Source organism: Trachinotus anak, unplaced genomic scaffold (genome assembly GCF_046630095.1).
Source record: "Trachinotus anak isolate AG129_WGS33_773 ecotype Australia unplaced genomic scaffold, CSIRO_AGI_Tana_v1 ptg000010l, whole genome shotgun sequence".
NCBI lineage: Eukaryota > Metazoa > Chordata > Actinopteri > Carangiformes > Carangidae > Trachinotus > Trachinotus anak.
Window position 1 is genome coordinate 1,307,253 of NW_027273861.1, and position 21,319 is coordinate 1,328,571.

Genomic DNA, 21,319 nt, shown 5'->3' on the forward strand with positions numbered 1-21,319 from the left:
AATTTGATGCAGCAACACGTTTGGGACAGGGTCATGTTTACCACTGTATTCATCACCTCTCCTTTTAACAACACTCTGTGAATGATTGGGAGCTGAGGAGATCAGCTGCTGGAGTTTTGAAAGTGAAATGTCCCATTCTTGCCTGATACAGGATGATATATGATTTGCAAATTATTGCAATCTGTTTTTATTTACAGTTTACACAGTGTCCCACCTTTTTTGGAAATGGGGTTGTAATAAGTGTTGTTTTAAAAAATGCTCAGTAATTTCCAAAAACAGCAGGACACTGCAGTTCTTTTATCAAATATTACTCAATTAGGAGTAAATAGTGTATTTGTTGGGACTATTTTCAGTGGTGAATTAATCCACATTTGGTGCTGGGGTGGCTGTGGCTCAGGAGGTAGAGCAGGTCATTCACTCATCAGAATGTAGGTGGTTCCATTCCCGGCTCCTCGGCCGTGGCCCACAGTTGTATTTCCTTTATCCCATGAACCTAATGTCTCTTGCATTGTTTTTTAGGCAAAAGTAGATTAATGAGCCTCCTCATTTTGCTCCCAAAAACTATCAAGCTCTCGTCAGTATTTGCTGCTGTAGCATTTCCTCCATCTACAGGAAAAAATGGCACCCAATTTACTTGGGACTGATATTAGCAGAGCACCCCTGTGTAAAGCGTACACATAGAGCAGCGTGATGACCAAGAAGCTTCTGCACAAATGTCTTCCAACATCATTGCTCCATGCAAGGCCATGGAGGATAAAATTTCCCTGGTGGAGTGTGCCCGGATAGTCTCTGGGGGATCTGTTCCAGAGGAGACACATGCCTGTAAAATGGCTTCACACATCCAGTATGACAGGTGCTGTGCAGACAGAGGAAGTCCCTGAGAAAGCTCCCTGTAGTGCACAAACAAGCAGTGAGAATGGTGAAATGAAAGCTGTGCACACAACATAACAGGACAGATGCACCAGGCAGAGGAGATGAGATGTGTCTTCCTCCTCACAGCTGTGAGGAGGAAGACAGAATCCATCCAAAGTTATCACTCTCGATCTGAAGGAGCTACTGATGTTTTTAGGCATAAAAGCCGGATTAGGGAGTAAAATACCCAAGGTGCCATCCCCTTCTATCCTCAGACTTGAAGGGGCCACAGAGAGGGCAGATAAGTCACTGACAAGGGGTGCTTCAACTACTGTGTGTAAAACCAACCCTAAATACCAATGAGGGATGAGTGAGCGTGAAACTGGCCTGTCTCTCTGTACACCTTTTAGAAAACGTTCCATCAGTGGGTAACTGAAGCCCCATGACAGGATGAAATGGCAGCAGCAGATTTTCAGTCAGGTTTTAGAATCCATCATAGCACAGAAACTGCTCTGGTTAAGGTTACCAATGATCTCCTCATAGCCTCAGACAATGGACTTGTCTCTATACTTATCTTACTAGATCTTAGTGCTGCATTTGACACCATCGATCATAAGATTCTATTACAGAGACTAGAGCATCTGGTCGGCATTAAAGGAACCACACTCAGCTGGTTTAAGTCATATTTGTCAGATAGATTCCAGTTTGTTCATGTTAATAATGACTCCTCTATTGTTGCATCTTCATAAAAACATAACGAATGTCCACACAGCAGGAATGTAGTTTAGCGGGTTCTTTACTGGACCATCAACAGCATGGCAGGATAACAACATCAACATGGACTCCACTTCCGGTTATACTTCTTCTACATTCAACACCAACATTGACCTCTGCTAATCCACATACTACTGGGCGCTCAGGTACTACAGCCTCAAAAAGGGTGAATTACATGTAAACGACCTGTAATTGCAACTGTTACTCTGTGAGGAACAAACAATAATTTTCCTACTATACCACATCTCCTCCCCCTTAGGTTAACAGCTCCTACATGTAAATGAACACTGTATCATACACACAACAAGCATTAACATATGATATTGGAACTTTCTTTTTTTTCTTTCCAAACCTAAACTAGGAAGGTACGTCCTTCCAGTGAGATCAGAGCGCATTGTTGCTCTATTCCTGGAAAGATCTCACTCTATCTAACAAAGTCCTTGAGACGCACAGGTGGATGTCTCTCTCTCTGGGAACGTTGCACCACTGGTGCAACCAATCCTGGTTGCCCTTGAGTCTCTGGAGCAGGCTGCAAGTCCTGTGGCTCGGACGATGGAGGTTGTGGTGTTATGTCCATCATTGAAGGCAAGAGGCCCTCAGAGTCTGCTTTTCTCTCAGGCAGTGGCTCCAACACGACGTCCGGTTTGCTGGGAACAGTGTCTGCCAATCCTGCTCTAACCTGATCCACGTGCCGTTTCAAGGTGTGACCATTCCCGATGGTGACGGTGTATGACACTGGACCTGATGAGCTTGTGACGACAGCTGGGATCCACTTTGGACTGTTTGTTGATTTGGCTCGAAGCGAACATCTGTCTGTGCAGGCCAGCCTTTTAAGGTGTATTCATGGACTTGGAACAAGATGACATCCTTAGCTGTCCAGCATTTGATTTGTGTAGTGTCAACCAGTGTGTCATCCAGTACATCCCTCATCAATACTTGTTCAGTCATTTCTTTTTCAGGTGCTGTTTCTGACACCGGCAATCTGCTGAGTGCATCTGCATTTGCATGTTGTTTGCCTGGCTTGTACACAATGTTATACTCATAGGCGCTCAGTGTCACAGCCCATCTTTGAACTCTCGGTGAGCCCATCTGAGGTATAGGCTTTTTAACATTGAAGAGAGAGATCAGCGGCTTATGATCTGTATAAATAGTGAAAACTCTGCCATACAGGTATTTGTGAAATTTCTTGATGCCAAATATTACAGCTAAGCCTTCCTTGTCAAACTGAGAATACCTTTTCTCAGTAGGTGAGAGTGTGCGTGACGTGAACCCCAAGGGTCTTTCAGTGCCATCATCCATTTTGTGTGACAATACGGCACCCACACTGTATGGGGAAGCATCACATGAGAGAACTAACTCTAGGTCAGCAGAGTAATGAACTAACACATCTGCTGAATTGAGCAGATTCTTTGATTTCTGGAAAGCTTCCTCTTGTTTCTTTTGACATGTCCAGCTCACATCATGTCTTAAAAGTTCATGCAGGGGAGCTAACAGGGTTGCCAGGTTGGGAAGGAATTTGTTGTAGTAGTTCAATAAATCCAAGTATGCTTTGAGTTCGGTAACATTTGTGGGAGTAGGGGCATCCATGATGGCTTTAACTTTCTTCTCCACAGGATGGAGCCCCTGTGCGTCCACTATGTGCCCTAAGTATTCCACTTCTTTTTGCATGAAGGCACACTTACTTCTTTTCAACTGCAAACCAGCCTCTTCCAACCTTGACAGTACACCACTACATGAGGTATCCCTTTTAAGAGACCTTCCATTGTCCTCTGAAATATGGCTGGCGCAGATGCCACTCCAAAAAGCAGTCTTTTGTATGTGAACAGCCCCCGGTGTGTGTTCACTGTCACATACTTTTTGGATTCATCATTCAGGAGTATTTGTTGGTAGGCGTGGCTCATGTCCAATTAGGAGAACTGCTTTCCTCCAGAAAGTGCTGCAAACAGGTCCTCCATTCTGGGTATTGGATACTGTTCCAGGGAAGCCACTGTATTTACAGTAAGCTTGTAATCTCCACACAGCCTTATAGTCCCTGTTGGCTTCAGAATGGGTACAACCGGCACCGCCCATTCAGCATATTTCACTGGCGAGATGATGCCTTCTTTCAACAGTCTGTCTATTTCCTCGTCTACTTTTGCTCGCATGGCAAAGGGAACAGATTGTGGATGGAAGAAACGTGGGGGGGCATCATGTTTCACATGAATGGTAGCTTTGGTGCCTTTCAGGGTGCCCAACTCGTCTTTGAACACATCCTCATGTTTATTTAACATTTGCTGTAGTGGATTTTCTATTGTCTTGACCTGGTGCACTTTTCTGGCTTTACGACTGTTTTTTATTTCTCTCCAGTCCAGACATATTTCCTCTAGCCAGCCTCGTCCTAGCAAGCTGGGGCCGTCTCCTTCGACCACCACGAGAGGCAGATTCCTTTCCTGCTGCTTGTATTTGACTCTGACAAACGTTGCACCAATCACCTTAACAGGATCCCCTGTGTAAGTTTCCAGCTTACTATCAGCCTCAAAAAGGGTGAATTACATGTAAACGACCTGTAACTGCAACTGTTACTCTGTGAGGAACAAACAATAATTTTTCTACTATACCACATCTATCATCACTAAAGTCAGTCATGGAGTTCCACGTTCTGTGCTAGGACCAATACTTTTCACTCTATATATGCTTCATCTAGGAAACATTATTAGGAGGCACCAGATAAATTTCCATTGTTATGCAGATGACACCCAGCTGTACTTATCCATGAAGACAGGTGAGACTAACCAGGTAGCCAAGCTTCAGGTGAGTCTTAAGGAAAAGGATAAAAACCTGGATGACCAGTAATTTCTTACTCTTAAATTCAGACAAAACTGAAGTTATTGTAATTGGCCCAAAACACCTCAGAGATACACTATGTGATAATATACTGACTCTGGATGACATTACCTTGGCCTCCAGTGCTACAGTCAGAAACCTTGGTGTCATTTTTGACCAGGACTTGTCCTTTACTTCACATATAAAGCAAGTCTCTAGGACAGCCTTCTTCCACCTGTGCAATATTGCAAAAATCAGATCCATTCTGTGTCTAAAGGATGCTGAAAAGCTAGTTCATGCATTTGTTACCTCAAGACTGGACTACTGTAAGTCTCTATTGTCAGGATGTCCCAAAAATTCAGTTAAAAGCCTCCAATTGATCCAAAATGCTGCAGCACGACAGGAGTGACAGGAACTAGGAAACAAGATCACATCTCTCCTGTGTTAGCTTCTCTGCATTGGCTCCCTGTAAAATCCAGGATAGAATTTAAAATCCTCCTCCTCACCTACAAAGCCATTAATGGTCAGGCACCATCATACCTTAAAGAGCTTATAGTTCCCTATTTTCCCAATAGGACACTTCGCTCTCTAAATGCAGGTCTACTTGTGGTTCCCAGAGTTTGTAAGAGCAGAATGGGGGGCAGAGCCTTCAGCTATCAGGCTCCTCTCCTGTGGAACCAGCTCCCAGTGTGGGTTCGGGAGGCAGACCCCCTCTCTACCTTTAAGATCAGGCATAAAACTGTCCTCTTTGATAAAGCTTATAGTTAGGGCTGGCTTGGGTATGTCCTGAACCATCCCTTAGTTATGCTGCTCTCTCTCCCTTCCTGTTAAAAGGGAGTCAATGTCCCTCCCCCCTGTCGCCAAGCACTTGCTCTTTGTGGGAACTGTTGGGTTTTTCTCTATAACAAAGTAAGGTCTCGACCTTACCCTGTAAAGTGCCTCGAGATAATATATATTATGATTTGGCGCAATACAAATAAATTGAATTGAATTGAAATGAGAACAACAGGGTCTGAGCCTTGTTCCACACACCAGCACTGAAATGTTGCCCATTAGGCATTGTAAGAGGGTCTGTAAACACAGCTCTGGATGGTGCCAAACCCACAAACGCTGGCCTATCACCAGATACAGTGAGCAACCTGATAACAGCTGCTTCGGGAGTGGGAACCATGGTGAGTATGTGAGCTCCAGGGCTATCAGGGCTGCTGACATCCGTTCTTTGTGCACTCTGTCCATGAACCAATAGACACGTTCACCCTGAGCAAATTATTCTGCTTGTCAAAGGAAAACCAGAGAGTGCACTGCACATTTTCCAGGCATGGCAAATAAACCCACCTCAGAGACTCCCCCCTCTCTGCTAAGTACACCCAAAGTGTATACACTGCCCTGATGGAGAGTAAGTGTGACTGCACTCCTCCCTTGCAATTTATGTAAGCTGTCGTCACTTTGTTGTTTACGCAAATCCAAAGGTGTTCATTGCACAGTAGTGTTACAAAATGCTGGATCACTTTCCACACAATGAGGAGTTCCAGCATGTTTCTGTGGACTGGCAACTGTCCCCCCACCACTTGTGGCAGGCAGGTTCCTCCCCATCCTGAGAAGGACGTCCAAGAACACTGAGATCTGGGTCGCAGCTCCTCTGCAGACAGATCGGGGCGGTCCAATAGCTCCTTCTTCATGGACTCTGGGATGGTCCTGAATTAGCTGTTGCCATGTTGTGATGCAGGTGGTGGATGCAGCTAAAGATGCCCACAGATTCAGGATGGCACTGGTGGCTTTGCGGAGCTCATCCACCCATTCAAGGGGCAGGAGCTCAAGTTCAGCGGCCATCCCAGAATTTACACTGGTGGGATCTATCTCTCACCAGCTGACAAACTCATGGACAGTTGGTCCCTGCTGGAGGGTGGGGTCGCATGCTGTCTGCCAAGACTGATGGATTTGATACTTGCGGGAGCTCTGCTCCATAAATCCTTCCACCTTGGTGGTCAGAGCATAGGTGCAGACTGGGGTTGGGGCAGACTGGAGGTGGAGCCTGTGCTGGTGGGGACAGCCAGGTTATTGTAGGCTGCTGCCTCCCCTCTTGGGGAGCTCTTAGAGCAGGGTGTCAATAGCTGGCAGTGACATTCCCATGGAGAAGGGAACACCTGGTGTGCACCCAGGAGGTTGTAGTGAGGGCTCCTCCAATGGGAGAGGGACAACAAAATGTGACCTGGGTTGAGAATCATCTCTTCTGACCACTCATTAAAGAAAGAAATAGCTTCATCCAGGGGGCAGTTGTAAGGGGCCAGGAACACATCCTTGGCAGCAGCAGGAAGGCGTCCGCCCTGTGCTGCTCCTCTTACTGAGGAAGAAGCTTGGAGTACAAGTACATTGCTTAAGGAGTGAGCACCAGAAATTGAGCCTATAGATAACACGGAGTCCTCTTTTTAGATTGTTATTAGATGAAGGACCCAAGACGGAAATTATTACAGATAAAGCTTTGCATTTTATATGGCATAGGTTTAAGTTAAGTTAGAGAGATGTTTATGTTTAAGTTTATGTTTTTGGAGTTATTATGGTCAGGAGAATTGGCCAGGGAGGTTAAAACATACATTTGCATTTAAACATTGCTCAATCTTGAGGGGTCCTTACATATCTGACAGCACTCCTGGACTGGACTTCTTTTTACACATGCATATTTTTTTTTTAATCTGTTAATGTATGATCACGTCTTAATACATTAATTCAGCCTTGGTTAACTTTAGCACAACAGTCACAACAAAAAGTTGTATCAAAAACCTTCTGGGATTTAGAAAAGGCTTTTGTGTCTAAAATGTGCTGTACGCTGGTCTCTTGTTTGTGGCATGTTCATCTATGAGCAGTTAAATATCTTTTATACCTTCGTAGGTCACAACTATTCTTCAACAGTCAGAAGTGATCCTCAGTTTACAGTCAATTGCTTCACACCTCATTGTCAGTGACTGCAGCACACTACTCTTACAGTCCTGTTTCTCATTTGGGCTCAAGAATTTAATGGTGTCTAGGCAGGCAGCCAGGCAGTCAAATGTTGTGTGAGGTGAAATAAAGCTGCGTTTCAGAGGCAATTCACAGTGACAAGTGACAGTTTAACACAAAGTGTTTTCTCCTCACAGAGACTCATTAGACTGTGGAGCTGAGAGGGAGCAGCCATGCAAATCAACCTCTGATCAGTCAAAGTGATATATAAACAATCTGGTTCTGTGCTTCTTGGACACCCGAGGTAGAAACACTCCAGCGCCTTTCAATGTTTGATTACTAGCCTCCATCTGAGGAGGGGAGAGCTGTTGATGCAATGTTCTTCAATAAAAGACAGGCTCACATGGAAAAAGGAATCAATTTAGTGGTGCAGAGGTCAACAAAGTTTGCCTCTAGCAGATGAGACTAACCAGGTGGCCAAGCTTCAGGTGAGTCTTAAGGACATAAAAACCTGGATGATCAGTAATTTCTTACTCTTAAATTCAGACAAAACTGAAGTTATTATAATTGGCCCAAAACACCTCAGAGATACACTATGTGATAATATACTGACTCTGGATGACATCACCTTGGCCTCCAGTGCTACAGTCAGAAACCTTGATGTCATTTTTGACCAGGACTTGTCCTTTACTTCACATATAAAGCAAGTCTCTAGGACAGCCTTCTTCCACCTGCGCAATATTGCTAAAATCAGACCCATTCTGTGTCTAAAGGATGCTGAAAAGCTAGTTCATGCATTTGTTACCTCAAGACTGGACTACTGTAACTCTTTATTGTCAGGATGTCCCAAAAATTCAGTTAAAAGCCTCCAATTGATCCAAAATGCTGCAGCACGACAGGAGTGACAGGAACTAGGAAACGAGATCACATCTCTCCTGTGTTAGCTTCTCTGCATTGGCTCCCTGTAAAATCCAGGATAGAATTTAAAATCCTCCTCCTCACCTACAAAGCCATTAATGGTCAGGCACCATCGCACCTTGGAGAGCTTATAGTTCCCTATTTTCCCAATAGGACACTTCGCTCTCTAAATGCAGGTCTACTTGTGGTTCCCAGAGTTTGTAAGAGTAGAATGGGGGGCAGAGCCTTCAGCTATCAGGCTCCTCTCCTGTGGAACCAGCTCCCAGTGTGGGTTCGGGAGGCAGACCCCCTCTCTACCTTTAAGATCAGGCTTAAAACTGTCCTGTTTAGTAAAGCTTATAGTTAGGGCTGGCTTGGGTATGTCCTGACCCATCCCTTAGTTATGTCGCTATAGAGCTAGACTGCTGGGGGATTCCCATGATGCACTGGGCTCTCTCTCTCTCTCTCTCTCTCTCCTACTTTATGCCATTAACTTTGTATTTTTTTCTCTCCTGTAGTTTGTGCTTCTCCTCTCTCTCCCTCTCTCTGTCCTCATTCTGCAGGTATCTCTGCCTCTGGAGCAGCAGGATCCAGATCCACCACTACTCATCATTACTATTAACCACCCCCTCGCCAAGCGCTTGCTCTTTGTGGGAACTGTTGGGTTTTTCTCTGTAACAAAGTAAGGTCTCGACCTTACCCTGTAAAGTGCCTCGAGATAATGTATATTATGATTTGGCGCTATACAAATAAAATTGAATTGAATTGAATTGAATAAAACTATGGTCATCAATGCTGATATGGCAAAAGTAAAATGCCATCAATATTGCGTTGTTGCCAGTTTCAAAGTAGAGAAAAGAGAGACTGACTTACTTTAATAGAACGTGATTTGTACAATAAGGTTAGCACAAAATGCTTTGAGCAGCATTTCAGGATGGAGGATGCACATGTAACACAGGTCTGCATTCTGCCACAGAACTACAATTGACTTTGCTTTCTGTTTTAGCTGACTGAGTTGAACTATTTCTTAACCACAACTTAACCATCATCTTTCCCTGATCTTAACCATAACATGGCTGTGCACAGATATTGTAGAAAGAAATGATTTTGAAAACGGTAATAAATGTGAAGAAACATAACTGAATGTAATTTTATTTTGTCCAACATCTTTGGTGACAGGGTTGAACTTGTTGATTGCAGTGATATTACTGATATGAATGGTGGCCTAAAGTAAAGAAATAAAGCCCAAGTTGTATTAACCATGATTAGCTCTCCAATTATCACTAAATAAGAAGAGTCTGGGTGGTCTTCTTCTTGGTGTCCTATGATGATGTTATCCCATAAGCCATGAGAAGTATACAGAACAGAAAGTACATATTTACATGACCTATCGAGTGAACACACTCTGTGCAGGGTGGAGAGAAGAGCAAACGTTTGCTCATTACGTTTTATGGCACAACTTTCCTGCCCTCTAATACAGAAAATCCCCCCGGTTCCCCAGCGCTGCTCTGACAAGCCTGTCGGCATTAACTGTCAGCCACGTATCGCCGATAACTTCCCACTTCCATGGTGTGACAGAGAAAACAGGCAGAAATCTGATACATGGCTGCACTGAGGGCAGGCAGGATGTGTCTCTGAAGAGCTAGCTCACTGCTTTCACAGCTCAGAAATACAGAGGGAATGAACCAGACGATGCACCAAAACAATGCGAAGGAAGACCGTGACATTTCAGATTTTAGATTTTTAGTTCTCGTCACCAGGACATTTTCACAAAATAGAAATATTTAAATGTATTTGCTTTTCAGTAAACCCAAAAGTTGGTTGTTAGCTCTATAGTAATGGAATTTCTCTCTTATCAATATTAAAGAGAGTGGTCTTTCAATTTGAGGACATTATTTCTAAATTTCAGGTTCAGATGTTGTAATGCTTCCCCTCAAGACCCGGCCCTCTCACTCAAACAGCTCCTGCTCAGAACTGTTTGTCTGCTCTCAGGTGAACTGTGTAGTGCTTCAGTCTGAGCCCTTCTCGTCTCACTCAGGCAGCTTCTGTGTGCTCACCAAACTACTGCTCTCAGATTTCTGCTCTCCATCTTGGATTCTTGTGAAATGACCCTGACAAAATTCTTCAATCAATCACTGTTGTTCAGAATTAACCATAATAACATTAACAATTTTGACTGGTTAATACTAAGTTAAACACAAATTTCCTGAGGTATCAGCACCATCTGAGCAGGTGTGACAGTAAACAGACCAGACCACGCCCAGAGCATGGCCACATGTTGTTGCCTGAATAAAAACCAGTAGACAAGCTGTCCGCTGTGCTGAGGACTGAGGCCTGGCATCTTCATTTGCCAATATTCCCAAAATACATTTTACTGAAAGAGAAAAACAAACTATTTTCCAATTCCACTTGATGACATGATAATCCATACATCAACCCTCTGCCAACAACAACCTCAAGATGGAGCTTTACTTTCTCATCAACCAATCCATTCACAGTCTTGTAACGGCTGTCAGAGCCCAAGTAACAGGTTGAATGGAGCAATGAGCAGCTGAACAGTAACTGACAACAGTTCCATAATACATCACCAAATCGTTTCTGTAATTAGCTGAGCCTGAGTGATTGATAATAAGTTACAGTCAGAGTCTATTGTTACAGTCGACTCTTTCAGTGCCGCTGGTTGCTCATGGGAATCTCCACTCACTGGGAATGCTGATGATTAACAGCTAGTAAGAGGGAGAAAGTACCATGGTGGAATTTAGCATTATTAAGATATGCATTTAAGTCTATACAGCCATAATAGTCTAAACAGATCATTTTACCTCCCTGTTTTTCCCCATAATCCAATACACATGAGCAGACAGTCAGTAATCTTCCATTGGAGAGAGACTCTTCTTCCACTTGTATTTGTTCTTATAAATAATACATTGTTCTCTACTGCTCCTTGTTCATGACCTGCAAAATTGCCTCCCACACAAGTATGGTAGCAGTACCCACATGCTGCATGAAAGCTGGAAGGAGGGAAGCAAAGAAAGAGGGAATAAACTGATTCTATTTTCCAAATCATTATGTGTCTGCAGCCTTGGGTAGCTGCAAATCCAAAGACACACAGGGTCCAAAGACATGGCCTTAAAGTGAGCCTGGCTGCAAGAGAACAGTGTGAGTGCTTGAATACAAATGTTTCTGTCCTGGAATTACACTATTGAGTCACAGGTGCTACAGTAAAAAATACTGAATCAAGTGAGGCATTTCAGCCCAGAAACTCTGATGATGCTGGTCCACACTATATTAAATCTTCATCTTGGCATTAATAAATGATGATTAGTAAAAATCAGAAATCAAATTCACCACAACCGAGATATTATAAATGAATGAATTAATGAATGTGTTGCAGTGTGTTTTATTATTATTATTATTATTACCAGTTGCCATGGCGCCGCGGATGCTGCCTCGGTGTGTTGCTGCGCACTCTTTCACCTTATTTTCTTTATAAATTCAGTTTCTGCCTTGGTTTCCGGAGCTCTTTCACCAGAGAAGAGCTCATTAACATCAGAGAAACAACTCCAGAGGATTTTTTCCACCTTTCTCGACTCACCTGTGGAATTATTGGACATTTTGGTCAGAGGTCACTGACCGCTGCTCTCGCAGTGAAACGCCGGAGGAGAGGAAAACGTGCCGGTGCGCCTGCGCGTCTCCGCCGGCGCGGACTCCGCACACCGCTCCCAGGTATCTTTCTCTCCAAGGTGCGTTCACTGCCCAACAAGCTGGATGAACCTCAGCTACTGGTGCAGAAGAACAGAGACTTTTCCTCATCTTCCGTCCTGTGCTTCACGGAGACGTGGCTGTGTGGATCGATCCGGACTCTGCGCTGGAGCTGGCCGGCTTCCAGCTCTTCAGAGCGGATCGCGACACAGAGCTGTCCGGCAAAACCAAAGGTGGAGGAATCTGCTTTTATGCAAACAGTGACTGGTGCAGAGACGTGACAGTGATCCTGCAGCACTGTTCTCCTGACCTGGAGACTTCCATCATAAACTGCAGGCCCTTCTACTCCCCCCGTGAGTTCACTTCATTCATCCTGGTCGGTGTTTCCATCCCACCACAGGCCACAGCAGATACTGTGTGTGGAGCGGACCAACCCGGACTCCGTAGTTATTGTCCTTGGTGACTTTAACAAAGGGAACCTCAGCCACGAACTGACCAAATACAGACAGTTTGTTAACTGTCCGACCAGAGAGGGGAACACTCTGGACCACTGTTACCCCACAATCAGTGGAGCTTATCCCGCCGTCCCCCGGGCTGCACTGGGCCACTCTGACCATGTCATGGTCCACCTGATTCCCACATACAGGCAGAAACTAAAACTGTGTAAACCTGTTGTTTACAAGAACCTCCAAGAACCTCCAACTGCACCAATCACCAGAACAAATTCCTTGTATGTGGAAACATACTTGGCAATAAAACTGATTCTGATTCTGATTCTGATTCTGATTCTGATTCTGATTATTATTATTATTATATTATTATTATTTGGGGTCTAGCACACCAAAATATTTATGAGATTCTGATTTTGCCAAGAACATGTGAGACCAGGCTGCAACAACAGTCACTGCTGCTAAATGCTAATGGCTGCAGTCTGCAATATGACAGCAGGCCAGTAGTAAACCCTATGACCTTATGGTGGAACACATCTGCACAATATTACAGTACCTGTGCTTGATGCACACTTCTCCTAATCTCACTTGGAAGTGGCATTCAGAGTTAGGTGTATCCCACAACTCACCACGGTCGAGTGAACACCAGTCCAGTTGTTGGACTGATGTGGAATGTTGTGAATGAAACTGTCACAAACGACATCTGGAAAACATCACAACATCAACACCCAGAGGGGCAAAACTGTGTTGGTGCTGCCAGTTGGAAGAGTGAAGTCAGTGCTGATCACCTCGGGAGAGACTGAATTGTCTGATTGGTGGTCTGCCATGTCTCTCAGCCAAGTCCCAGGCTCTGTGAGTGCTGTCAGCTTTATATAATGTCAGACATTTCCCTCTCTGACTAAACCAATATGAAATTCTATTTTCTTAATGTTCCTACTCAACCTTTCACCTCTACACCCTGTGCCCTGACCAGGTTTGATGCTGTGCTCATTACATAGTTGACTTGATTCAATGGGATCCTCATGGGTGAACCAAAGAAGCATCATTGCATTAGCCAGAGCCTGGTCTATGCATTCAGATCATTTTTCAGTCTCCAAACCTTGACATGACCCACCTCTCTGAGTCAGTGCTCAGAATGGGAGCAGCATGTTGTTGACCTTTCTAGTGTTTTTCCTGTTCATATTAGTGGATGCATGGTGAAGCAAATGACTGTGTAGAGTAAGTGGGTAAGAGTAACAGATGGTACAGTGGCCAACATGCCAACAAACATTTGCTATATGTATTCTTTAATGAATCCAACATTTTAAAACATTTGCCATTTGTGTTGTAGCTAAAAGAGTCTTCCTAATGTTACCTCTGGGCTAGCCTCTGTTCGACTAGCTTCTCCACCATAATGCAGTTTATAATTGACGATTTTTTGTGTCTTTCTTATATTTTTTTGTTTGTGTTTTAATTACTTTTTGAAATCTAACATGTATTCATTAAAGAAACCATTTCATTTCTGTTAACCCTAGTGTGCAGAATCAATCTCATATTGAAATATATTCAGTTATTTTTATTTTTGAAAATATTTCATCAATAGAAAAGAGTTCGGTTCATTCTAACAAATACCAGCCTGTGACAGTGTTAACAGATGTGTGTGCATGAGTTTGAGGGCGGAAACAGAAAGGCGGTGATGTCGTCACTCTACGGTAGCTCTTTTCAGGCAGATGTGGTGCCTCGACAAAACGGAGGATAAGCTTGTCCTGGCCCGATCTGTCTATCCTGAGCTGTACAACATGCACACGACGATTGTGTGCATCAACAATGTCAAACAAACAGCAATAAAAAGCAAAGGGGGCAGTGCTAGACTATCACACAAGAATGGTGGTGATACGTTGCCAGGACATTGTTGAACTCACATGCAGCACTTTTTTGATGAAGCACTCCCTAGCACCGTGCCAGCCTTTTCTGCCAGAGTAAAATGCTACAAGTGCACACACAGCCTCCAGTACAGCCCACGTCACAACAAACTTCAGCTGACCACAGCCAGCATCACTAATGAGAAACGATCAGTTTCTCGTTAACTATTTACATCTCTCATTATAACTTATTATAAACATCATGTATTCAGCTAAGGTATTTTATAATAAGCAGTTCATATTTTGACATTTCTAAAAGGAAATCTGGGGGAGCCAGTTTGAACAGGCCTAATACAGCTGACAAAATGAAAAATAAAGCTGCAGCCATGGTCTGTAGGCTTATGTTTACATTGTATATCCAAAGCTAAGTCAGGTGCAACCTCTGTAGGCCTACTTTTTTCACACAGAATACTGATCGGGAATCATTAAGGGAATCAATAAAGCATTACACTGTTACCCAGAAGTGACTTTGGCATTGCTATCAATAAAATCTTTTCAATTCCCTATATCTCAGTCATGTTTTTTAGCCTGGTTGCTCGGAATGATCATGATGTGGCAAACCTCCACATTGAGTTTGATAAATCACATTCACATTCACCACATCAAGTTTTCTCAGAGATACTATTTGATTCAGTAATACTACTACTACTACTACTACTACTACTACTACTACTACTACTACTACTACTAATAATAATAATAATAATAATAATAATAAGTCAAAATGTTTTGGAGTAAAACCTCAACAGCAGTTATGTGTGTCAATCACACAGGCTTATACGAAAGCTGTCTCTGCAGACTTCATGACAGCTAATAGACAACCTGTCTGTGAAGCCCTTCACATGTGGGCACAGCCCTGAGCTGTGTGCATGGCTTCAGTACTCACTCTCTGTGTGAGAAGGTAGCACCAGTCTGGTCAGCAGCAGGAGATGAAGAGCTCCCCTGGTGAATCTAAGGTCCATGCTGTGACTGTCGGTACACCCCCCTGGTCCTGATACTGCTGCTGATTGGCTACAACCTCACACAATCACAGAGTGACACCTGCAAAGAAACAAGAGACATTAACGGCAGAGGGTCAGCATAAAGCCTGTAAATCTGTCTTCTGTTCTAAACTTCTTTTTATATTCTATATAGATATCTGAATATGTCCCTTCTCTCTGGCTTTTTCTTATCTATGGATATTTTTTTGTTTTTATAAACACTATCACAGATGTTTTCTCTTCAATACACTTTACCTACAACTATGAAAAATGTATTATTCAGCACAGCAGCATCTCGCACTCATCTGTGATGTGATGTTGCCAAATTATTCAGTACAAGTATCTAAAAATGATGCAGGCCAGTGCAACAGCCTTGCAACAAATGATACTTTTCTTGATGGTAGTATTGGTCAGTTTTGTTTAACTATATGATCATTTTGGCAGCTACAGTTATACTTCAGTTGAATTACAATTCAAACTACAACCTTCAGACTGTCCATGAAGGAGAATCACCTCCTCAGCTTCACCAATGGGTCAGTGTTAAACCTTCATATGGGTGTGCTTTATTGCAGGACTGCTGGTACAGGATGCAGTTTAACTAGTTTTTACCTAATAAAGTGGCAACTAAGTGTGTATTTGTTACATACATGGTTTACTGTTTCAGCTGTTGCAACACACATGCAACATCTGACAGTTTGCATTGTTAACTGTGTTACAGAGTGCAGTGTGGAGGTTATTTCAATTAAGTGTAATCACACTGTAATGATTCTCATCACAATCCTGGGGTTACTTGTTGATGAAGTTACACCATTGGTTGGCTGAGTGTTCCCATTGGCCATTTGATTTGGCGCTAACATTTTCTATTACGTCATCAGGGAGCGTTTCCAGTACATCCACAACAGTTTTCATTTTCAGAACCCTTTAGCAATTATTTTTCAAAAAAAGCACCAAGGGACAAATTGGACCTTAATTACTCTCCATAGAAGAGAGTCTTCACTCTCTCTCTCTCTCTCTCTCTCTCTCTCTCAGCAGTTTGTTGCCCAGACAGAGGCTGTGCTCTTTGTGAGAGACAAAATAAGAAAGATATTGTGTCTCTTCTAACTTTCTCTCTGAGTGATCATTTTACAGTAAGTCCAGCTGAAGTCACAGCTCAGTCTTTAACTGATGTGTTTGGTGATTTTGTTGACGACCGTGTGGTTATAAAAGATTTTAGCAGCAGCTTGAGGTGACTGCTGTTTAACATGTTGTCTTTATGGACCACATTTCAGTCACTGTTTCAAACTCATTCTGATGTCAACAGAAACAGAAAAACATGTCAATGAGAACAGCTTAATGGTGAATTCAGCTGTATTAAAATACTGTATATGTGAGCACAGAGAGGAGGAGATGAGCAAACAGATAAAGAGCTGAGACCAGCTGACACTATACTGAGACTATGTGACACTGGGCTGACACCAGCCGACACTAGGCTGAAATCAGCTGATACTAAAATGAAACCAGCTGATACTAGAATGAAACCAGCTGACACTAGACTGAAATCAGCTGATACTAGACTGAAACCAGCTGATACTAAACTGAAACCAGCTGATACTACACTGAAACTAGCTGGCACTAGACTGATACCATCTGATACTAAACTGAAACCAGCTGACACTAGACTGACACCAGCTGGCACTGGACTAATACCATCTGATTATAAACTGAAACCATCTGGCACTAGGCTAAAACCAGCTGGCACGCTCTCTTCTGCTTCAGCATAGGCAAATTACAGGGACGGCAGTGGTCAGACTGTATTTTCCCCTGCTCACCACCCGCTACACAGGGACTGGTGTTGTTTTCACCTTGTGAGTCTGTGTGTTTGTGTATGTGTGTCATCTTGTAATGTGGGCAAGGAGACTCCTGTTTTAGTGGAAAGTATCCCTGAAGCAGTTTTGACTACTTTTGCAGGTGTTTATATGTCTGCATCATTCATTATACTGTACATTAAATATACTTGACCACTGAAAAGTTTATATTGTGAAATAAATTTAAAAGAAAACACACACACAACTCATGAAAACTTTGAAAGTTTGCACAGAGCAGACTGAATACCCATTTTCCACGTTCAGTGTGAATGTTGAACAATTAGAGGAAGTCTGACAGAGAGGGTTCAGAGAAAGCTGGGGGACATCTTTGACAAGTCATTATGTGCTGCTCTGACAGGAGCAGGGAGGAGATGAAGTGCTGGATTTCAACAGTATCAACAGCCTTTCTCTATACCACTGTGCCATGTCTGCCAACAGCACTGCAGAGACACCTGCAACAACACCTTCATGTGCACTAACCAATCTCACAAATCACAACACTTGTACAGCACCTCACACTCTGCAACTCACCAGTTAGTGTGATTCATGAAAAATACACATATCTAACTTTACTTTTACATTGCAGCAGTGATTTAGTATATATGTTACATGTAACATGTAGTATATGTAACAGGATCAATCTCAAGCAAAGAGTATTATTTTCTATGATTATTATTACTATTATTACTACTACTACACAGAGCTCTTGTATTATCCTTGTTGATATGTGAACTTGACAATATTTAATATTTGATGCTGAGGTATTGAGAGTGTTAAAGGACCAGTTGAAGCAGCCGCAGAATAAAATCTAAGTAATTTCACCTTGTTTTAGAACTAACAGTAATGTTGCAGTTTTATGATTATCAATAACTATCACAGTCACATCCCTTCTGTACATCATTTAAATTTGACAGAATTAAAACCCTTTCAGCTTTTAAATCTACTTTTAAAGTGGAAATCAAGACCTTGTACTATAGCTATAACTAACCATAACTTTGTTAATCAATAATGCTGAGTCAGCCATTACTTTGGCAGATGCAGATAACAATTTGACAAGCAGGAAACAAACAGTTGCAATGAATTAAACACATAAGAGCTGCAACTCTTAGTTTTTCCCACCCCCATGTCTGTGGGTGTGTGTGGGGCTTCCTTGGACAAACTGAACAGAGCCATTGTTAATGTTGTTGGTTCCACCTGTGAAAAAGGCTTATTGCAGAAAGGCCTTTGCTGTGTATTTTAGGCTTATTTAATAATCTAAACAGCTTGCATTGCAGTATGGGGTGAAGTTCACAGTGGCTGAATGATAATCAGTGACTGTGACTTGAACTTAGTGAACACTACCTGTCCACCACTGTCTATTTGCCTCCAACCCTATTTTAAAAAATCATGTCTGTACGACAAGGAGGCATCTCTTCATTAAGCCCTTAGACACCGTCTCTGACATGGTTCAACACATGATATTTCACAAACCAACAAAACACAACATTTCACAAACACCAGGGGTGGAAGTGAAGAGTTACATTTACACTCGTTACTGTAACAAAGTCAATTTGTTTTAAAATATCATTAATTTCACTTCCATTTTTAAAGTCAAGTATTTTAAAAGTCACATGGTGAAGTTATGATGGACCATGTGATATACAGTGCATCCGGAAAGTATTCACAGCACTTCACTTTTTCCACATTTTGCTATGTTACAGCCTTATTCCAAAGTGGATTAAATTCATTTTTTACCTCAAAATTCTACACACAATTGCAAATATATTAAAAACCAAAAAGCACAGAAGTATTCACAGCCTTTGCCATGACACTCAAAATTGAGCTCAGGTGTAGCCTGTTTCCACTGATCATCCTTCAGATGTTTCTACAACTTGACTGGAGTCCACCTGTGGTAAATTCAGTTGATTGGACATGATTTGGAAAGGCACACGCCTGTCGATATAAGGTCCCATAGTTGACAGTCAGAGCACAAACCAAGTGTCCCAAATCAAACACCCTTGCATGTTTAGCCAGATTTGCTAAATGCTAAATGCTAAAATCATGACAAAATACAGTTTGAAGATTTTCTGGTTTTTACAAGCACCAGGTGATGTGCATGCAGCAGCGGAAGCTTTAAATAACTAATGGAGGAATCCGCCCTGTGCCGGTTGTGCAGGTCCATTGTGCATCTCTCCCAACAAGTCGTTCTGAGCAGGTGAAACACAAATGTGGGGGCTGCTTCTGCCTTTGCAATTTGCATGTATTTCCATGTTTTATGTATTTGGTTTTTATCATTTTTTTATTTCCTCTGCCTGCAAGGCCCAGCAGCAGCTGTGAGCCCGTTCCATCACAAGTTCAATCAGGTCCTGACATGAAAAAAAGTTATGTTGAAACCAAGATGTCCTCTCACTAGCATTTGCTATCAGAGGCAGTGATAGCCAAACCCCCCCCCACCCCCCACCCCCACCACCACTTTTCATGGTTTTTATGTCATGTATGTTGTGTAACTGAATTGTGACATTCCCAATCCCCTTACCCTAACCGTAATATCAACTATCACAACTAAACTCTGACCCTGACACTATCCCTCACCCTGATACTAACCCTAACCCTGACACTAACCCTGACCCTGACACTAACCCTGACCGTGAAACTAACCCTAAAACCCAACCAACAATATGTCCTGACCTTGCCAGAACAAGAGCTGTATGAATGTGTGAATGGGTGAATATGAGAGGTCATTAAGACTAGAAGAGTCAATTTACCATATTCACTCTTCATAAAGCTATTACTGCAAATGTCCATCTTGCACTCTGCCACCTCTGATTAGAGGGGCAGCTCAGTGGCTAGAACCCCCATCATCCACAGAGTCAGCTCAGCAACCTGCCAGTGAGACAGTAATCCAGTAAAAATCACACTGCAGTCTCAACACAAACCTGTACTACAGAGTGGTGCTATGGTTATACAATATAAATTTAGACTTTATGCAATATGGATGAATTACAGTTCATTTTCATCTCTGATTCAAAGAGAGATCAATTTAGTGAGATCCTCACAAACAGAAGCTCAACTACATGAATTCAACAGATGTGAAATATTTCACTTGAATCTTTATGATAGTCTTTTTGTAACGTTCAGTTTTGAAGAAATGAGCTAAGCCCACAGGGTGAAAATCACTCTGCCAACTGGAGTCATCTCCACAGAAACCAGGGCTTGTGTAACAGCTGCTTTACAAAAGAGAGTGTGCAACTATGAGCTACTTTTGTTCGAGTATTTTGAAAATAAAAGTCTTTCAAGATAACAGCTGTAGAAAATGTCAGGAGAAAGTTCCTGGAAATATTGTAGAAGTTCCATCCATTGGTAGATCGGTTGGTCTTCCTCAACAGTATCTGCCAATCTTGATTTGAAAAATCCTTTTCTAACATCAAGGTTCAAAACTGTTCTCCAAGCTACTGTGTGAACACACAAACTCATTCATTCATGTGGTGAAGCAAAGAAAAAGTGCAAATCACACAAAACATTTTCATTCAAGGTGGAGAATTTGGGATGGTTTCGATAAACCAGATTTTTTTTTTTTGGGTGAGAGCCGTCTAAAGCTTCATTCTATCTTTCTGCTCTGTCTCTGCAGAGTGTTTATAACCAAATGCTTCTACATTGTCTTTCTACTGACAGCAACTGCACTTAGTTGCAGTCTTCATGTTAAGTGCTTTGGACTTTTCTTTCAGTGATGATGCTACAACCATCAGTGTTTAATCACAGAGGGCTTTCATTTGCATTAATATATATTCAGCTCAATCTAAAGCTGTTGATGGGGAAATCAAGTGTTCAGTCTGAAACCAAGAAAAAAGGAAGGTGGTGAACTGACTCACATCCATTCAGATGGTGAGATGAAGGTGAATTCAGAATTAAGCTGGTAGTCCAGACCTTCTGACTCTCACTTTGGGTCTTTCCCACCTCCTGGCACTCAAAGTTAAATAAAGCTGAAAAGTCAAGAGTGCAACTCAAGTTCCCACCGCACAGTTACCTGCCTCCACCATCCAGTCAAGCTGCAAGAAATATGGTCACACTCTCTGCTTCTGTGGCCCAGTTGTGGCCAGAAAAGTGTTTCTGCAGAACATTATGATGCCAATTCATTCAGAGGATGGTGGCTCCAGGTCCTTGCTCCATATCTGATCCTGCTACTCTGTCCAGAGAGCCTCTCCTGC

The 21,319-nt window shown here is 42.6% G+C and overlaps 1 protein-coding gene across 7 annotated transcripts in view; it reads right to left on the reverse strand.

Annotated features, from left to right (window-relative positions):
* The window catches only part of ptprfa (protein tyrosine phosphatase receptor type Fa), a 278,371-nt gene that overhangs the window by 187,503 nt on the left and 69,549 nt on the right, over window positions 1-21,319 (reverse strand). For all 7 annotated transcript variants that reach the window (XM_071486773.1, XM_071486772.1, XM_071486770.1 and 4 more), the window contains exon 2: window positions 15,198-15,352. In XM_071486773.1, coding sequence (XP_071342874.1) covers window positions 15,198-15,273 — 76 coding nt within the window. In that variant the 5' untranslated portion in view covers window positions 15,274-15,352. The remainder of the gene's footprint in view (window positions 1-15,197; window positions 15,353-21,319) is intronic.